Raw genomic sequence first — 16818 nt, 5'->3', positions numbered from 1 at the left:
TCCCATCACAACACCAGCGCAATAATCACGAATGCCAAACCTGGCAATTCACTTGAGACCGGGAAACGCTTTCACAAGTATCTGCCGGTTATCTGAACAGTCGCCAACCACTGCTATTCACAGTGCCATTTTCTATGCAGAGCAACTTTGAGTTTTGTCATTTATTTTAACTGCCTGACCAGTTTCACATGCAGTTCATGGTTTAGGCGCATAAGAAGGCAGAGATTTTCATCTATAACCACCAGTTGAAATTCAAAGTTCAGCTAAAAAGCATTCTTACCTATACTTTATTTAATAGTCTCTATGGAAAAGACTTTGACATAACCACCACATTTGCAATGAACATGATCTCAGCAGTGACTTGAACAAGGGAAAATAGACCTGGAGAGGGCAATACGCTCTTTCCTGCAAGACCATGTGGAGATTCTCCCTTATGGTCACCTCTCACCAGCCCTGAAGACTTTCTGCACATTCGAGGTCGCACAGGAACCTCTTGTGAGAGCATGCAAGGAGAGGCTCAGGACAGCGGGTGCTGTACATGTTAGCTCAAAGATGACACAAGTTGTAAATAAGGAAGTCGAAGTTCTCAAAGCAGTCAACAAGCATGCTGGAAAGCCCAACTTTCCAAGGCACTGTAAGGATCGGTGCAGGTTAGGACTCCTGCGGGGCAAGAAGAACAGCTTGCAAGGAAGCCGCCTCCACCGGGACATCCCTGGAAGCACCTCACTCAGCTCCCTACCCGGGTTTACCCTGGAGAGCCATCCCTCAAGATCACAGCTAAGGCACACTGACAAGGTGCTGAATGAAAGCCTGCACTGCTGCTGCCAGCAACGTGCCCGCCCTCCGCGCCCGCAAACCTCTAGCACTCAAAACCCAGCACCCTCCCCAGCCTCTGCACTCACAGCTTCCCAAGGAAGCAAGCCCTGAATGTAAGGCTTCTGTGGCACAGCGGGGTCATAGTGCACAAACCAGATATATTTTTCAGGACAGCATCCGAGAGAGGACTTGCTCATTTTCAGTATGAAAATAAGAGTTCTATATTCAGAATAGCGATTACTAAAAAATCCCTCCACCTCATCTGCTAGCGAGGATTGCTACAAAACTAAGCAGACAAATTAGCATTTTTGAATACATATTATATGCTTAAATGGACTGCACGTGCACCTTGTTACTTTGGAGTGGAAGTAGGTTAAACTCTGGTTTTACATTTAAAAGCAGACAAGGAAGATGCGTGAAGAGAATCCCAGCAGCTGCGGTGCCGGCAGCCAAAGAACCCTGTGCCCAAAAAGCACAACAAAGCAAAACCACGAGTTGTTTTGAGTATGGCCATTCCTACCACATCAGCTCAGCAACAGGTTTCAAGGTTTCGCTCACGGAGCCTTTCATCTCATAAAAGACCTCAATGCTGTTTAGCTGGAAGTTGAGCAAAGTGTGGCTACCAAGCTTCACAAACCCCATCTGTCAGGTTTTATATTTAAGTCCTCAGCTCCCAGAGTCACGTGAAAACCTTCCACCAAAACCACACACACTGATGAAGGCAGCAACCTCCTGATGGCAGAGAAAGCCCGAAACCTGGCCTCCCGAGAGCCAGGCACGGGAATACAGATACTGCCCCCACCATGAGTTATATTTTAAAAATGTGCAGATCCCCTTTCCTATGGATGCTAAGATTTTTGAACACTTCAGATTACCAATACAGGTCAGCAAAGACAACGAGTATCACAAGTTGCTCAGGCCAGTATGCTCAGGGCACAGTCTCACCCACACATGCAATGCCCGAGCCCACTCTTCTAATCTTCAGCAATATGAAATGTTTTATTCTTCTGCACACAGAGCAAACATTTCCTTCCTAAAGAAATTACAAGTTTTAGCACAGATTCATCTCTCCTTACTCTAAGCATTTAAGTGCCTGAGCGAGGCGATTAGACCTCCCCAAGTCCCTCCACAGTCAATGGAGAGAAACAGAAGCTCTCTGGAGGGAAATTCAGGATTGAGATGACTGCAAGAATATGCGCACTGTTAGCTTTGAATACTTCACAGAACAGTAAAAACTTACAAGAAGCGAGGCTATAGCAAGGAAACTATAGCTAATGAAGGCTGAATATACTCATCTCTGTTTCTAAACAAGACCTGGACTTCAGGGCCCCTTCTAAAATTAATCTGGATGCAAAGGCTGAATTTAGCTCCCATCCATCGCCTTATCATGAGGATACAACCTCACGCTTCCTGCCACTGAGAATATGGGAAAATGCAAAATTCTACCTCTTATCATCAAATCAGAATTAATTTCTTCTTCCTATTTTGCCTTACTTGAGAAAAAAAAAAAAAAAAACAAAAACAAAACCTTCTTGATAGATAGCTAAATTTATGTCTTACCAAACTGAATGTAAATGTAAGAAACAGGAAGCTTTTACTTGGAAACTGGAATTTCAAGCACTCAGTGGCAAACAATGAACAGGAGAGATAAAGATGCAATGGCAATGGTACGGGACAGACCTGCCAAGCTTCCTGCCCACACTGACTCAAGAGCATGTGTCCTACCATGATATGGACAGGCCACACTGCTTGCTTTTATTTTGGTAATTGGTATTTGTTCCTGTGAAAACCCCTATAAAAACAAGTCGGAAGACCAGACAATAGTAGACCCACCATTTCTTATAGCCAGATCTTTTACTTAACACTTTAGCAAGAGATGTAATCAGCAGATCTTTGTCCATTTATACAATTCTCTCTGCTGCAACGAGGATTGTATTACACTCTCCAGCACTCGTCAGATCAGAGCATCCAGCCTTCCCCATCACTTCAAGAGATTGATCTGATACTTGAAAGCACATTTGTTATTATCTACTCCAGCCCTTTGGAAATGACATTACACAGATATGGGGGGCAGGCAAATATTGCCACTCCTTTATTATTCCTGCCGTTCCCTCGCTTGTAATATCTGAGAAGTTCCCAGGTCAATGGGATTACTTTATCTTCTTCCCCTTCCTTTATCTCCTACCTCACCCCACAGGTATCCATGTCCAAATGGGACACTTCAGCAGGGGGTTTGCTTGACCCAGGTCACCCGAAGGTCAAGCTTTTCACCACTTGCTAATGCAAAGCTTCCCCGCAGCTCTCCAAACCCGGGGGGTCTGGAGCACCCCCTCCCCATGCACGCTTCTCCTGGCCGTGGGTGCACATGGAGAAGGCAAATGCTTCTCAGTGATGCTAGAGAAGCAAAATCCTCCCTGTATGGAGACTAGAACATGTTTTGTGTTTTTAAATAAACAAAGCAAAATGAGAAGTTCCTGAAAAATCAGCTCAGCAGAGACGTTATTCCTCTCCTAAATCTGAAGGATGGGAGGCTTAACTAGTTAGGAGCAACTCCAACTATATTTTTTGCCTACCAGAACAAAGATCGATTTTTATTTAGATTGATTTTAAGATTTACATGCAAGAAATGGATACAATTGGATCAAATATATACTAAAACAAATTGTTGACTCCCATGAAAACCGATAAAACCAAAACAAATTTCACAGATCTCATCTACCAGCATTTGAGATTTGTTTTATTTCATTATTTTGTATACATTCACGGAACGGAAATTTGCTTAACTCTTTTCTACTTTTCTTTTACTGAAACAATAAGACTCTCTGCAGAATATTTTCTACTTGAATATTATCACCAGGATAACATATGGCAAACTAGCAGCAGGCAGTTTATCTTCATCCTCTTTGTAAGCTAAAATTAGCACAATGCTTTTGCAACAGTATATGATGTATTCAGACCAGTACGATATACCTAATACAACTTCAGATCCATCGCTGGCTAACCTCCAATATTCAAGTAAATTGATTGCTAATTTTAACTGAGTATTAATATGTTTAGTATCAAGTTGGCATTTATCAACAAGAGGCACTTTTAAGTTTAAGATTGTTGTTTCACCTACACCAACTGCAACAGTAAATAAAATGTGTGTATTAGTAACACATTGAATTGACATTCATCTCTATGAGGCAATTCTAATTTATATTAAAACATTATATATGGAAAGCCATGCTGCAAAATTGCATAATTGTGCATACCCTTCTTTTCAGTGATAAGATATAATTAATCGTGGTGAAGAGTTGATACACCCATGTTATGACTAACATGCTCCTCCTGCTGCAGCCTTCATTCCTGCAGACTGTTAGCTGGTTACTTTATTGGGCTTCAATTCAACCAAGTCACCAATTTATTTGGATTAAAAAAAAAAAACCCGTCACCAATTTTACACTTCCTGGTGATGTGGCTACACTAGCCCTCTCCACTCACCAGTCTGCTGTTCAACCTGGTAAATTACAGCCAACTCAGGGGTTTTTTAGCTGGATTACATATGTGGTGAGACACTAGCATTAGCACCGCTTGATAATTTGTTTCTTGTAGCTGTAACACCAAGGAATTTAGCACAATGCTCTTTCCAAAGGAAATATTAAAGGTCCTGAAACAACACTGTACTTCACAAGGGTGGTTGTTTTACCACCTTTCTCACCAGGTTCACAGAATAAAAATGTGTAATAGTGGGAGGTAGTCACATCCAAGCATGTATATGAACACAAACACATGCAAACTATAAATATTTATACACTGACATTCAAAGAATTTGTGGTTCAGTCTGCTCACCAACTGACAAAACAGCCCCCTGCTTTACCTACAGCCCATCACAAAACTACAACAGAGCACCAAGACTGTCTGATAGTTATACTGAATTAATTCTTGCTTTTACACAGCCAGTCTCATGCTGAATTTGCATGGGTTACCCCAGGCAGATGCAGAAAAAAGAAAACGGGCAGAATCCTGCACCAAAGCCTCTCCGAGGGCATCCTCACTGCCAGAGCCAGGGACAGGAGATGCTTTACTAAGTGGGGAAGGGAGGAGGCACGAACATAATGTTTCAATCCCGCTTTATTGCCTCTTTTCCACTCTCTGCAATTTGCCTGCATCTTATCTGCTACTCTTCAGTAAGAGGCTGCTACGCTCTGACGCTACAGCGCCCAGAATGAAACTCAAACACAATTTTAAATGATGACACTTTACTTCGAGCAGTCCAGTTAATAGTGACCCCATTATCTCTTGCCCCTGCTTTATGAAGGCAGTCGATGCAGAAGTGCATGTGCTATAAGGCAGGGCCCCAGGCAGGAGCACCACAGTGGGGTCTCTCCCTCAGGGCTGTGCTGGGAAGGGAGGAGATCCTCTTGGCAGGGCACTAAGAGCAACAAAAGGTTCTCCACCCAACAAGCCTTGCTTCTGTGACCTTCACTTGCTGACCAGACAGAGCTAAGATATGCCTTCTTCCCAAGTCCATCGGGACGCTACAGACTCCAGAATATTTTTAGCATGCATCCATGTGACACTGGCTGCTATTCAGAGAGCTGGGGGAAGAATCAGTTAGGTTAAATCCACCACATTTACCTCTCTTCTGAGGACATAACTGGTGCCTCCTAGTAGGCCTTCTCCTGCCCTTCTGCATAAAATGAATTTGCAGCCCTGAGATGGCACACGGTATCGGGACTGCAAGAGCCATCGCTCTCCTGTGGCACAGGATCAGCCACAGAAAAACAAAGGACTAAGGGACAAGCAGTTGAAGAGGATGCCCTCAGTATATTTTTATTTACTTATTTGATGTTTCTTCTTTCTAACACTTCTACATTATATTTCTGCACAGAGCAACTACAAAAAAACTACCTGCAAACTCTGTGTGAGATTTTCAACAATCATGAGGAAGAAAATAAAAAATTAAATATATAAATAAATATAAATATAGATATAGATATATAAATATAATCCATGGCTACTAGACTCCAGAGACACCACCTGGCAATGAGAAAATTCTCAAGCCACAGAGTGCCGGAGGGTGGCAGAGGGCCGTGGGGAGATAACGCTTGCCCTGATGTGACACTGATCCCACGGCATGCCACGGGCCGGGCCGGGCTCTCCCGTGTCCTTTCCCACCTCCCAAGCCCTACCAGCAAAAGTTGAAGCCTGTCAAACCCAAGATGCAAAGGCTACATGGAAGAGGCATCGCATCATGGCTAAAAAGACAAGCCAGAGAGGTAGAAGCTTTTACCAATGACACTCTCATTCAGAGACCTGCCAGAGCACCATCAGGCATTTGCTTAGTCCCAGCCCTGCGATCCCATACCAGCTTGGGGAGAAGAGACATCGGGCCTCTCCCTCTGGTACTTCACATGGCACTGACTGGTGGGTGACCAGGCCAGCAAGACGTGGTCCCCGATGAATTATACGGTGGCAGGTGGCTCCACTGCTGCCAAAAGCTGCAGGGGCTGCACCAGTCACCCAGAAAAGGTCCCCATCTCATTCATGAATTTAAAAATAAAAAACAAAAGCCCATATGCATCAGTGTGCTTAGAAAAAATGATGTCAGCATCTTACAGCGTTGATCCTATTAATTAAACCCTTGAAGAATGCCCCCTCATCCACAAGCATATAATGTAATGCCATCTTAATCTTACCTAAAAAAGAAAATACAGTTCAATACGATTACTAATCTGACTCTGCTAACTGTTACAGCACAGCTTAATCCTGCACTTCGGTGCTTTAACAAGCTCCTACAATACTGTACACAGTTTATCAGAGCAGTTGCCAAGACAAGAAGGACTTATGCTTTAAACAATATAATTCCACTGCCTTTTCTGCTCTTTATGCGTTATATCTATACAACGACTTTCATCCCACATGATCTCAAAGCCTATTGCCTGTTCCTGTTTCCACTGAAGTCTTCCTTTCAGGTTTTATATTGGAGCAGGATTACAGGGAAAAAAAAAAAAATTCTTCTTCATTTCTAATCAGAAATGAAACGGGGGTTACAGCAGCAAGATCTGCTGGGGCAGGAGGCTCATCCCTCCCATCCCCCAAAGGTAGCTGGGATGGGCAACACCAAACTGGCCCCCTCCTTCCAAAAAATTGCAAGGAAACCCATCTGGCACCCTGCCCCAAAAGGTGGATACAAATGTAACCTACGAAAGCATCATCCCCCCCATCCCTGCAATAACTTTATCTTCATTCCCAGGCCACTCTCCCAGCAGCATGGCCTCGCTCCGGCAACACGCACCCGCAGCCACACATTTCCCAGTCTTTGCTGATTATAGACATATTAAGTTTCCCATGGAATAGGAGAAGAAAGCTCTGCTCCCTCCCTGTAATTATCAAATCAGCCCGAAAACGAGGAAGAATTGAGAATCCTCATTATAGCACGTCATAAAACACGGCGAGGTCTCGCGCTCGCCGTATGTTATTGGCGCAGTCTGCCAACAAAACTTTACAAAGAGCACAGGAATTCATGTTTGCAGAGATATTAAAGTCATAAAAGGGGAAATTAGTATTTTATTTTCCCACAGCCTAAATGAAGGTGAACCAAGCAAATTTGGCAAAGAGTGCTAGTCAGATGCCATTTCCCACAGCAGCATGGTATTTTCCTCTGGGAATAAAACATTTTCCTTCAACTACTGTTTATAACTCTTATCAGTTCAACAGCAATAGAGCCATCAAGTCCAATATCTTGTGGAAAAAAAGTCAAGGTCAACAAGTACTTGCATTTTCGTTTATCTTTAGCTGCAATTGCTACTGACATTCAATTGGGTAATAAACATGAGGACTGTCAAATGCTCTCAGCAAACAGGTGATCCAAAAGCTATCAGAGAGAAAGAGGCTACCGCCAGGTAATCAAACAATTCTGTTGCAACAATTATGATTTGAGTGCATTCATTTACAGAAGCAATCACCTGTCAAATTTGAATGAATAGCGTCAAACCATTCCCACCACGGGGGTAATAAGGGCAAGAAAGTACAAACTATGTCTACTTTCTTCCCAACAAAAGCATGCTGGCATTAGCAAGAGCTGTCAAAAAAAAAAAAAAAGATAGAAAAAAAATTCCACTGTCTTATTTCCTGAACTGAATTTTTAAAAATTATTTTGACATAAAAACTAGAGGAGATCAGTCCAAGTAGCTCAATCTCATATTGGTCTCTCCCAGGAGCAATAATGGGTGTTTAGGAAAACCGGATAGAAAGGGGGAGTACGCAGAAGCGGCTGTGCCACGGCTCTGACAATCAGCACTTGGGCAGTTTCCTGAGCCAGTGGCTGCATCTGGACCAGGGTTTTTAATAGCTACAGAAGGACCTATTTTTCCACGAATTGGTCTAATCTCTTTTTGTCCCTTGCTGACCTCCACAGCACACTGTAGCAATAAATTTAACCCAACACATAAACCTGTTTTGTTTTAAACCTGCTAATGCTCTGGAAACCTCCTGTGCCATGAACACCCACCCTTAGTTCCTGCATTATGGGACAAGCACTCACTTTCTCTGTACACAACTCATTATCTTAAAGACTTCTCTTCCGACCTTAGTCATCTTTTTTTCTTCCCCTCCCAGCATTTCACGTGAGAAGTAGGAAAATAGTTTACGCTAAGCAACCTGATGGCACATGCTGTTGCATCACTAATCCAGGAATACTGTATGTTTACGGGTTTATACCCACTGTGATAAAATTTTTCTCAAAAGTGGAGGCCATTTCAAGAACACAGCTTTGCTTTTTTGACCTCCAATTTAAAGAGGTCAGTGATTCACACCTGAAAGCCATGCTCTGCCTGCATCAGACAGCGGAAGACTCAGCTGAAGCCACCAAGACCTGGAGAGGCAAATGGGGATAGGGCTGCTGCCTTCAAGATGGAAAGCATATGGGCCATATAGGAAGCTCATTGGCTTCAATGAGCCACCGCAACCTAAAGGAGCATGCCCAGGATGTGCAGGATTTAAAAAAAAAAAAAAACACACCAGAACAAAGCAACAATTTTTCTAAAACAAATCATATCAATGATCTTCAAAACACAAGACTCGGGTACTGCGAAAAGGGGGTATCTTGGACACCAAAAACATCAAACCTATTTCGACAACTACTTGCAGCCAAACCTCTCTCTGCCTCATCCAAGGTGGAAAGCAAGATGCCCTTTAGTCTTATACCTGAGTTTTATGTAACAGCCCAAGATGTAATTTAGCAATGTGGTATTTTCCACCCCTGTTCCCTGCTCGGCATACTCGAGATCTTGTCCTCAGTAACATAGCTGGTGCCATTCAGACACACTTTGGGGCCTGCAAAAGCCCTGTACTGCTGACTGAATGCTCAGTTCAGGGTCAGGGCCATGTTCTTACATACACATCTATGTACACAGAGACTTGTGCACAGCCACATAGACGTTTAATGGGCTAGACATTGCTAAGTTTAGAAAAACTTGCCAAAAAAAAAAAACAAACCCCAAAAAAACACGACTCCAGCACATGAATTTTGCTGCTTGATTGCAGATGGGCCAAGAAGTCAGAAATATTTGCATTTCCACAGCCACTTTAAAGGTAAACAGTTCCCAAAGCCTTTTTCCCTCCTTTAGCTCTGCCAACGATGGCACTAGCTTCAGCCTTAAGGATCTGCCTCCTGACGGGATTGCTTCTCTGCTCCCCACCTGCCTGGAAGCTTTTCCTAAGCAAAGACTGAAAGTCACATTAAACCGTGCTGAAATGGTTGTGCTGGTTTTCAACTGCTTATTATCTCTGGGGGCTGACCTGAAAAACAAGCTGGTACTTAGACAGAGAAATTCAGGTTTCCCCTGAAAGGCAAAGGGGAGGAATAAAGGGTGTTTACAAGGAAAAGAATTCATTTACGACTATGTTACCCACAATTTAGGCAAAACAAGCAACATTTATAAGTATTTAAGTTAGCTTTGCCAAAGTGAAAAGAAAAATGCCTGTTAATAACAGACGTTTGGAGCTAATGCAAACGATTAAAATAAATCCTGACACCGGGAATAGATTGATGCTCGAATCACGACACACACCCGCTTCTAAGTGAGGACTCTCTCTCATGCACCATACTGGAAGTGTAACCCTGCCTAGCTGAGGCACGGAGGCTTAGCGCTGCTGAAATCTAACTTTAACAGCTGAATCAGGCTGATGAGACCAAAAAAAAAAAAAAAAAAAAACCAAACCACCCAAACCAGAAGGAGGAAAAAAACAGTTTCACGCCCTCCGGCTTTAGAGCAGAATGATAAATTGACATAGTGTTGTTATGAGCATAATCCTCAACTACTCAATCACTGTTAAAAAATAAAACATGATTCTGGGGAGATAAAAAATAATTAATGCTAGTGCTGCTGAGGAATATGCACCTACACGAAGAGTTTCAAATAAATATGGGGTTGTTTTAAATCTTGTATCTCACGTCAAAGGAAGAGGGCACAGGTGCTCACGCTGATTTAAAGCAAACCGAGCACTGCCCACTTGATGGAAAAGCAAGAAAAGAAAAGGGGATGGCAGAGCCTCCGCAAGAAAACTGATACCACTTCATTTCCAAACAAGCCTATTACACTTAATTCTGGATTCACAATACATAAAGCGCCAGAAAAAATACTGGGAGCAGCCCCTGTTGACTAATGCCCTGTCTTTTCCAATCGAGGGTCACATCCAGTCTAACCGATCGCATGATAATGGCATCAAAAAAGGTCAATCAAAGACAAGCCGAAGCTTCCACTGCCTGGCTGACCTTCGGAGCTTGTGACAAATTGCTATCAGTCAATGTCAACTAATGACAGCGGCTCTTTGGCTAATCAATTGTTCTAAAAATGATCAAGAAAACTACTCACAGGACAGCTCATTTTCACATCAATGCCTGTGAAGTATGAAAAGCTCATTTTTTTCTGAGTTTTTAATAAGCTCATAAGTAAAGCAGTTACTTGGTAACAGGGGTCACCTTAGTGAAAAGACAGAACCTTTGTCTGCCTTTTACATATTCTTTTATTACCATATTATAGTAAAAATATGCCATGCCATTACTATGCCAGAGGGCTACATAATAAAGTAGGTAATACTTCATACATTTTTTTTTTTTTTTTGAGATAAATACTTCTGTGGTTTAGGGGCCTGTGTTTGGATATAAGTAATTGTCAATATACTCTCCATGTATGTAAATGCAGTGCAATCACCATCGGCGCACAGGTGATGTGCCCACTCATTACTCGCCCAAACTTCACATGGCAGAGCCGGCAGCGAAAGCCACGCTGCAAAATCCAGCGGCGCTGGTGGGAAGTTAAGGTCTAACAGCAGCTATTTTGTTCTTAAACCCACCCACCCTATGCAAGTGCAACTTATTCCGACTATTTCCGACAGAATTCACATTCGGTAGGAAAACCGCATGCTCTGAAACCCCCAAAGCCCTGCAAAAGCAAACAGACGTTTCCGCCCTGGAAGGATTCTGCGTGTAAAAGCCGACGTGGAAATGCACCACAGGCTTGAGCTGTGGGACATATATCACAGTGCTCCCCGTATAGCAAAGGGGTTAGCTGCAGACTGGAGATTTGTCCATCCTTCATTATATCTCCCTCTTCCAGCATCATCTCCAGCCACTGCTCAAAGCCTCACGGCCAGGCCGTGCTCGAATCCACATTCATTACTTAAATATTACCAAAACAACAAATCCACACTGGTCTAAAGCTTCAGATGTGCAGGCACAATTATGCTTTGCTTTTCCATAAGGAGAGCATCGGGCAAAGTACATCGCACGGCATCACATCACAAGAAGCCTCTTGAGAAGACGCCGCGTTGAGAGGGAACAAGGAGCCCTCATTTAAGCATTGCATCACTTTTTGGGGGGGTTTACCTCTTTACTTGGGTGACTCCCACCCACAGCACCTGTACTGCCGAAAAGGATTTAACTCAAGGAAAACACACACACACACACACACACACACACACACACACCCCACCAAACCAACCGCTCCCAAAGCAATCCCCCGCCTCACCACAGAGAAGGCCGGAGGGTGGGGAAGCTCTAAACAAGAAACATTAAAACTTTTGTTTTCATCGGAGAAACGGCAAAGTGACAGCAGTTTCAGGTTACACCCTAAACCTGCCTTGCTATGGTAGTTTTTCAAATTAAAATATCTTCTGTGGCCGCAGCCACTCTCAAGCCGTCCATAGGCAAGAAAGAAAGGAGGCAGGGCAGCACTTAAGCTCAGCCATAATTGGAAGTATGTGAAAAATGAAGTGTCAGTTCGGTCAATAAAGGGCAAAGGTGAAGGGGAACTGCAGCCCAAACTCGGTGCGAAATGTGCTCATTAAGACACCCAATCCGCGGGCTCCTGCCCACCTATCCCATTAGTCATCGGCCATCTGACCGCTTCAAATGCCTTGCCTCCCCGCTCTTATTACTTTTCTTCTCCCATGTTAAAAAAAAAAAAAAAAAAAAAAAAAAAGAAAAAAAAAAAAAAGGCGAGCTGGTATATAAATCCTTGCTCAGTCATCTGGAACATAATGTGGCCCTTCTCTCCCCCTCCGCCCGGCTCTGCCGCCTGCCTTCGCAGCCTCCAAACAACTGCCTTGAGATTCCCGGCAATAATAAACGCGATTGCCTTTTTGCCTATAGGTTGCCTGAACTCCTACAAAAGCCTGAAAAAAACCCATTGCAGCCATTGATACGTTTTTATAAAGAAGTATCGCCACTTTCTATTCCAGGCTTGAAAGAGCAACAATTATTTGGAGGTTAAAAAAATGTTTTGAACTCAGGCTGGGGCTTGCACAAAAAAAATGCGAAAAAACCCAATATGCACAAATAGGAGACACTGATGGATTTTTCTTCTTTTAAGCCATATAGGAGAGATAAACATGGGAATCAGAGCCCCACTTTGGATTAAAAGTGACTGTACCGGGGCTTTCTTCAACATCCTCCTGGCCTGACCATTTGAAAACCAAACAAAATAGATCCGTTAATACCCCAAACAGGAACCTTTTAAAGTTCGAATATACAATAAGATAAAATAGTGTTGCTGTGAGCTCAGCATCACCCGCCTGTACCCAAGAACTTGCTTTTCTTTTCTTTTTTTTTTTTTTTTTTTTTTTTAATATAATTTAGCAAGTTATTTATCCACTCTGTAAATTCAGATCTCTGCAACATTTGGAGACAGACCTCCAAAGACCCTTCACGGTAAGTCCAGAGCAAAAGGAAAAGAGCCCACGAAACTTTTTCATAATATTAGTCTGCATTCCTGTACTATAACTATCCTCTATGATGACACAATACCGGGCCTTTATAAAAGGTTGTGTCAACGCTCTATGCAATAACATACGCTGCTGTTCCGCGGCACGAGACCTCAGAACAGCTTCCTAGCAGTTAAATATGGATTTCTATAACAGATCAAAGCAGCTGGCAGTCATTAACATTACTATTTACTAAGTAAGTACATTTACATGTTAAAAAAGACTTTAAAATGTTTACAGGAAAGAGCATCTCTCCTGTTTCCAAAGGTAATCATTTGATGTGTGTTATGCACAGGGACATAGATAGGTTAAAAACGCACGTTGTGAGGATTAAAAGCAGTTATGAAATCAGGTAAAGAAGCAAAATTTCCAAAAAGTCCAGAATCAGACCTTAACATAGTCTGGTTTAAGGGCTAAGGGAGAAAAGTCTTGCTAAGGGGCTTAAGCTCTCTGGTCTGTGTGCCTCTGAAAATGCAAAGCTCACGCTCACATCCTTGTGATACCTTCAGCCAGGCTGGAAACCCGTCCCAGAAGGTGGTTTTACCTACCCCAACAGGGGCAGTAGGTTGTGGGAACAACCTAAAAATAGACAGTTTTAGAGGGCTATATTTCTGGTGATTAGATTTGGGGTTTTTTTTAAAATGTCAAACGCGCTCTTGACAGATGGAACCAAAAGGAACTTTTACAAATTCCTAAAAATAGGGAAGCCGATAATATACTGAATATATGTCACGCAACACATGCGTCTTGAGTTAACTCCTGTGCTCACAAGCACGAACGTGCAGGTCCCCAGCCTTTCGCTGCCAACCCCCCCGCAGCACCCAGCTGCTGCGGCACTGCCAGGACAGCTGCTTCTGCTGCCCGGAAAAGCATCCAGCAGAGGTGAACCCATGAGCTTGACCACAGTATTGCCACTCCTCCCATCAGGCCACAGCAGAAAAGCCTCCAAATCACGGCATTTTGAACTTCAGTGTAGCTGGGGAAAGGCAGGATATTTGCTATCTTTTTCTTCACTTCCCTTTTGGTCATTCAGGATCGTATTTTTTGACTTCTTCCCCATGCAGGAAGGCTAAAAACACACTTTTTTTTACACAAGGGGTATGTGCAGGCATGGGTGTAATTAAACAAATGAGATTCCCCCATAAACTCAACCTTCAGAGGGCTTCAAGCAATCAAGACATAAAGCAAGGCTCGGCAAGACCACCTCTACCCTTCCCGCATCCCCGTTCCTCTAAAAAAAGGACATTTCCATAGATGGCAAGACTCACTAACAGAGACCCCCTAGACAGTGTCTCCTTTTCAAAACTCCTTTCCCAAACTTGACCTGAGAGCTCCAGTTAGCAAATTCCCACTTCTTTTCACTCTTTCCTAAAGTTTTAATGCAACAAGCCTTCTTCACTAAACGTATCTATCAAGCACTGACAGCAATTCCAGCCTCAATGAACCTCACTCTGCCATTTGGGCAGAAGTTTCAGAACCGGCTAAAGCATTTGCTGACAAGTCTTTCTGTGGATATTTAATAGGACTCACGCTCTAAAGTCACTTTAGAAAACCCTTCCTGGCCAAGGTTATAGCATGCACCTTACTAGAAGCTGACCAGGATGGCAATGATTGATAAAACATCAAATACGACTGGCACTCCAGACTAATAAAATGCCACACTGAGGAGACAACGAAGCCTGAAAATCTTAAAAAGTACACCAGGAACTGAGTAGCTCAAATCCCAAAAGGCCCAAGAGGTTTAGGAGCACGCTGGCAAGCCTCCCCGCAGATGTTTTGTCCACGCATATATACACATAAACACGCGCACATCCGCCTAATAAAAGAACAGCCCTATCAGAGTACAAAAAAACCTCTCCAAACACCATGGTTTAGTTCAAAGCCTATTTTTGTATCAGCTTTTTCACTCTTAAAAACCCATGGATTCAAAGTTTGCTCCGAAAGCAAAGGGCTCTAATGAACATGTTGACACCACTTCAACTATAGCATTGTGAACAGCACCACTAGAATATATATGTATACATACTTGAAAGAGAAAAGGCCCCCTGAATTTATGTTGCATATCATTTTCCAGTAAAAGTCAGAGGTCAGAAGGTTACCGGTTTCTGCCTCAGCTCTGCAACAGTTTACTATTCCAGGCCCCATTTTTACTAGGCTATACTTGCGTTGAAGTCAGCAACTTTTCTTTAAACAATAAAGTGTCTCAAATACTTAAAATTCTATAAAGAGATGTTATTTACCATGTATGTTAGGTCCATGCGTATAAAAAATTAAAATATACTGGTTTAGTTTAAAAACTAATCTTGTTAAATGCAGACTTTGCAATGCTAATCAGTACTGTTCAACCTTTTTTTGGAAACACAACTCCTTTGTTGTCTAACAGCACTTGAATGAAACATGATCATAAAACCAGATTTAAAAGTATATACCTATTGTGAGTTCAGAGTCAGCTTCAATAAAGCACTCTCTTTTATATTCAGATTAAGGATCCTTTTTAAATTTTAATTGCATTAAATTAACACTAAATCCACTGCAGTTGGTCTCTTCAGAAGAAGTATGAAGCATTTAAACAGCTTCGCAGAAAAACCCAGAATTTCAGCTTTTTAGACCTTGGAGCTTCTGAGACAGTGCTAATTATTTGTAGTAGGTCCCACTTCAATTGCATGAAGCTCGTTTCATACTCGTGCTGCTAAATCAGTTACTCTGTTTGGCTTGGCACTCAAACAAAACATTTTTGCATTCAAGTAAATTGGAATTTAGTTAAAAAAAAGTAAATAAAAGCACTGCTCAGGACTTTGTAAAACGGGCCAGCTAACATCTCTTCTTCATATGCAGTGAAGTTCTGATGGCATCTTTGAAATATTAGCATGCATTTCTGTAATCTTAATTACATTTGTTTTTGAACATTTCATCTTTTAACCCATTTGAATGAAACAAACAAACAAAAAAAAAAAAACCCACAACCCTTCTCACTGCTTATTTTTATTAAGCATACTGCAAATTTGGTACATATGTTGCTCTAACATGTGCCTGCTGGCAGGGTCGAAGAAATAAAGATGCCAGTCATTTTACTAGGAGGAGATGGAAAAAAAAAAAAAAAAGTGTCAAAAAAAAGGAAGATAGACCTTTCTCAGCACAAACCCCCTTAGCACCTGAGCACATTTCGACATCGGAAAGAGAGCAACCAGTCCCTGAGCACAACGGTGACCGCTCGCCAGCTAAGAAAGTGTGAGGGCTCCGTTCCTACCTTGCTCACTGCTGTTGTCCCCGCTGTGCGATGTGTGTCCCCCGCTGGAGGGCCCGGGGGTTCCCCCAGAGCGCGTCGACGCCGTGTCATCGTGGTCTCTGTTCCAGGAGGGCTGGGGGGCCAAAAAGATAAAAAGTTAGAACGTGAGGTGGGGAAGAAGTTCCCGGTTTGCGTGCTCCCGGGAGAGCAGCACCCATGCCCAGACCCGCAGGAAAAGGCTGGCAACTACAGCCCCCCCCCCCCAAATTATTCCTTCTTTCCGGATAGCTGGATCGCCGCTCCCCAGCAAAACTAATATCCTCTGGAATATGTTTACCATCTAAATAATCCCAAGGTTTATTACCATAGAAAACAGAAACATTCCCAGCGAGGCAGGGGGAGCAGGAGGAAAGCCAGAGAGCGAATCGCTGGCGCTGGGCTCCAACGATATTTTTAGCATCCACAAACCCCTCTGGCGTAACAGCCTACTAACTCCGCAAAGGCAAAATGAGAGTGGTGGTCGAGAG

The 16818-nt window shown here is 42.9% G+C and overlaps 1 protein-coding gene across 5 annotated transcripts in view; it reads right to left on the bottom strand.

The window, feature by feature from the left end:
• MEIS1 (Meis homeobox 1) overlaps window positions 1-16818 on the bottom strand; it is a 111115-nt gene that overhangs the window by 65786 nt on the left and 28511 nt on the right. For all 5 annotated transcript variants that reach the window (XM_042796055.1, XM_042796054.1, XM_042796056.1 and 2 more), the window contains exon 7: window positions 16313-16424. In XM_042796055.1, coding sequence (XP_042651989.1) covers window positions 16313-16424 — 112 coding nt within the window. The remainder of the gene's footprint in view (window positions 1-16312; window positions 16425-16818) is intronic.

Source organism: Tyto alba, unplaced genomic scaffold, assembly GCF_018691265.1.
Source record: "Tyto alba isolate M040663 unplaced genomic scaffold, T.alba_DEE_v4.0 Super-Scaffold_22, whole genome shotgun sequence".
NCBI lineage: Eukaryota > Metazoa > Chordata > Aves > Strigiformes > Tytonidae > Tyto > Tyto alba.
The sequence above is the reverse complement of the archived record's forward strand: the minus strand, read 5'-3'. Positions and strand labels throughout refer to the sequence as shown.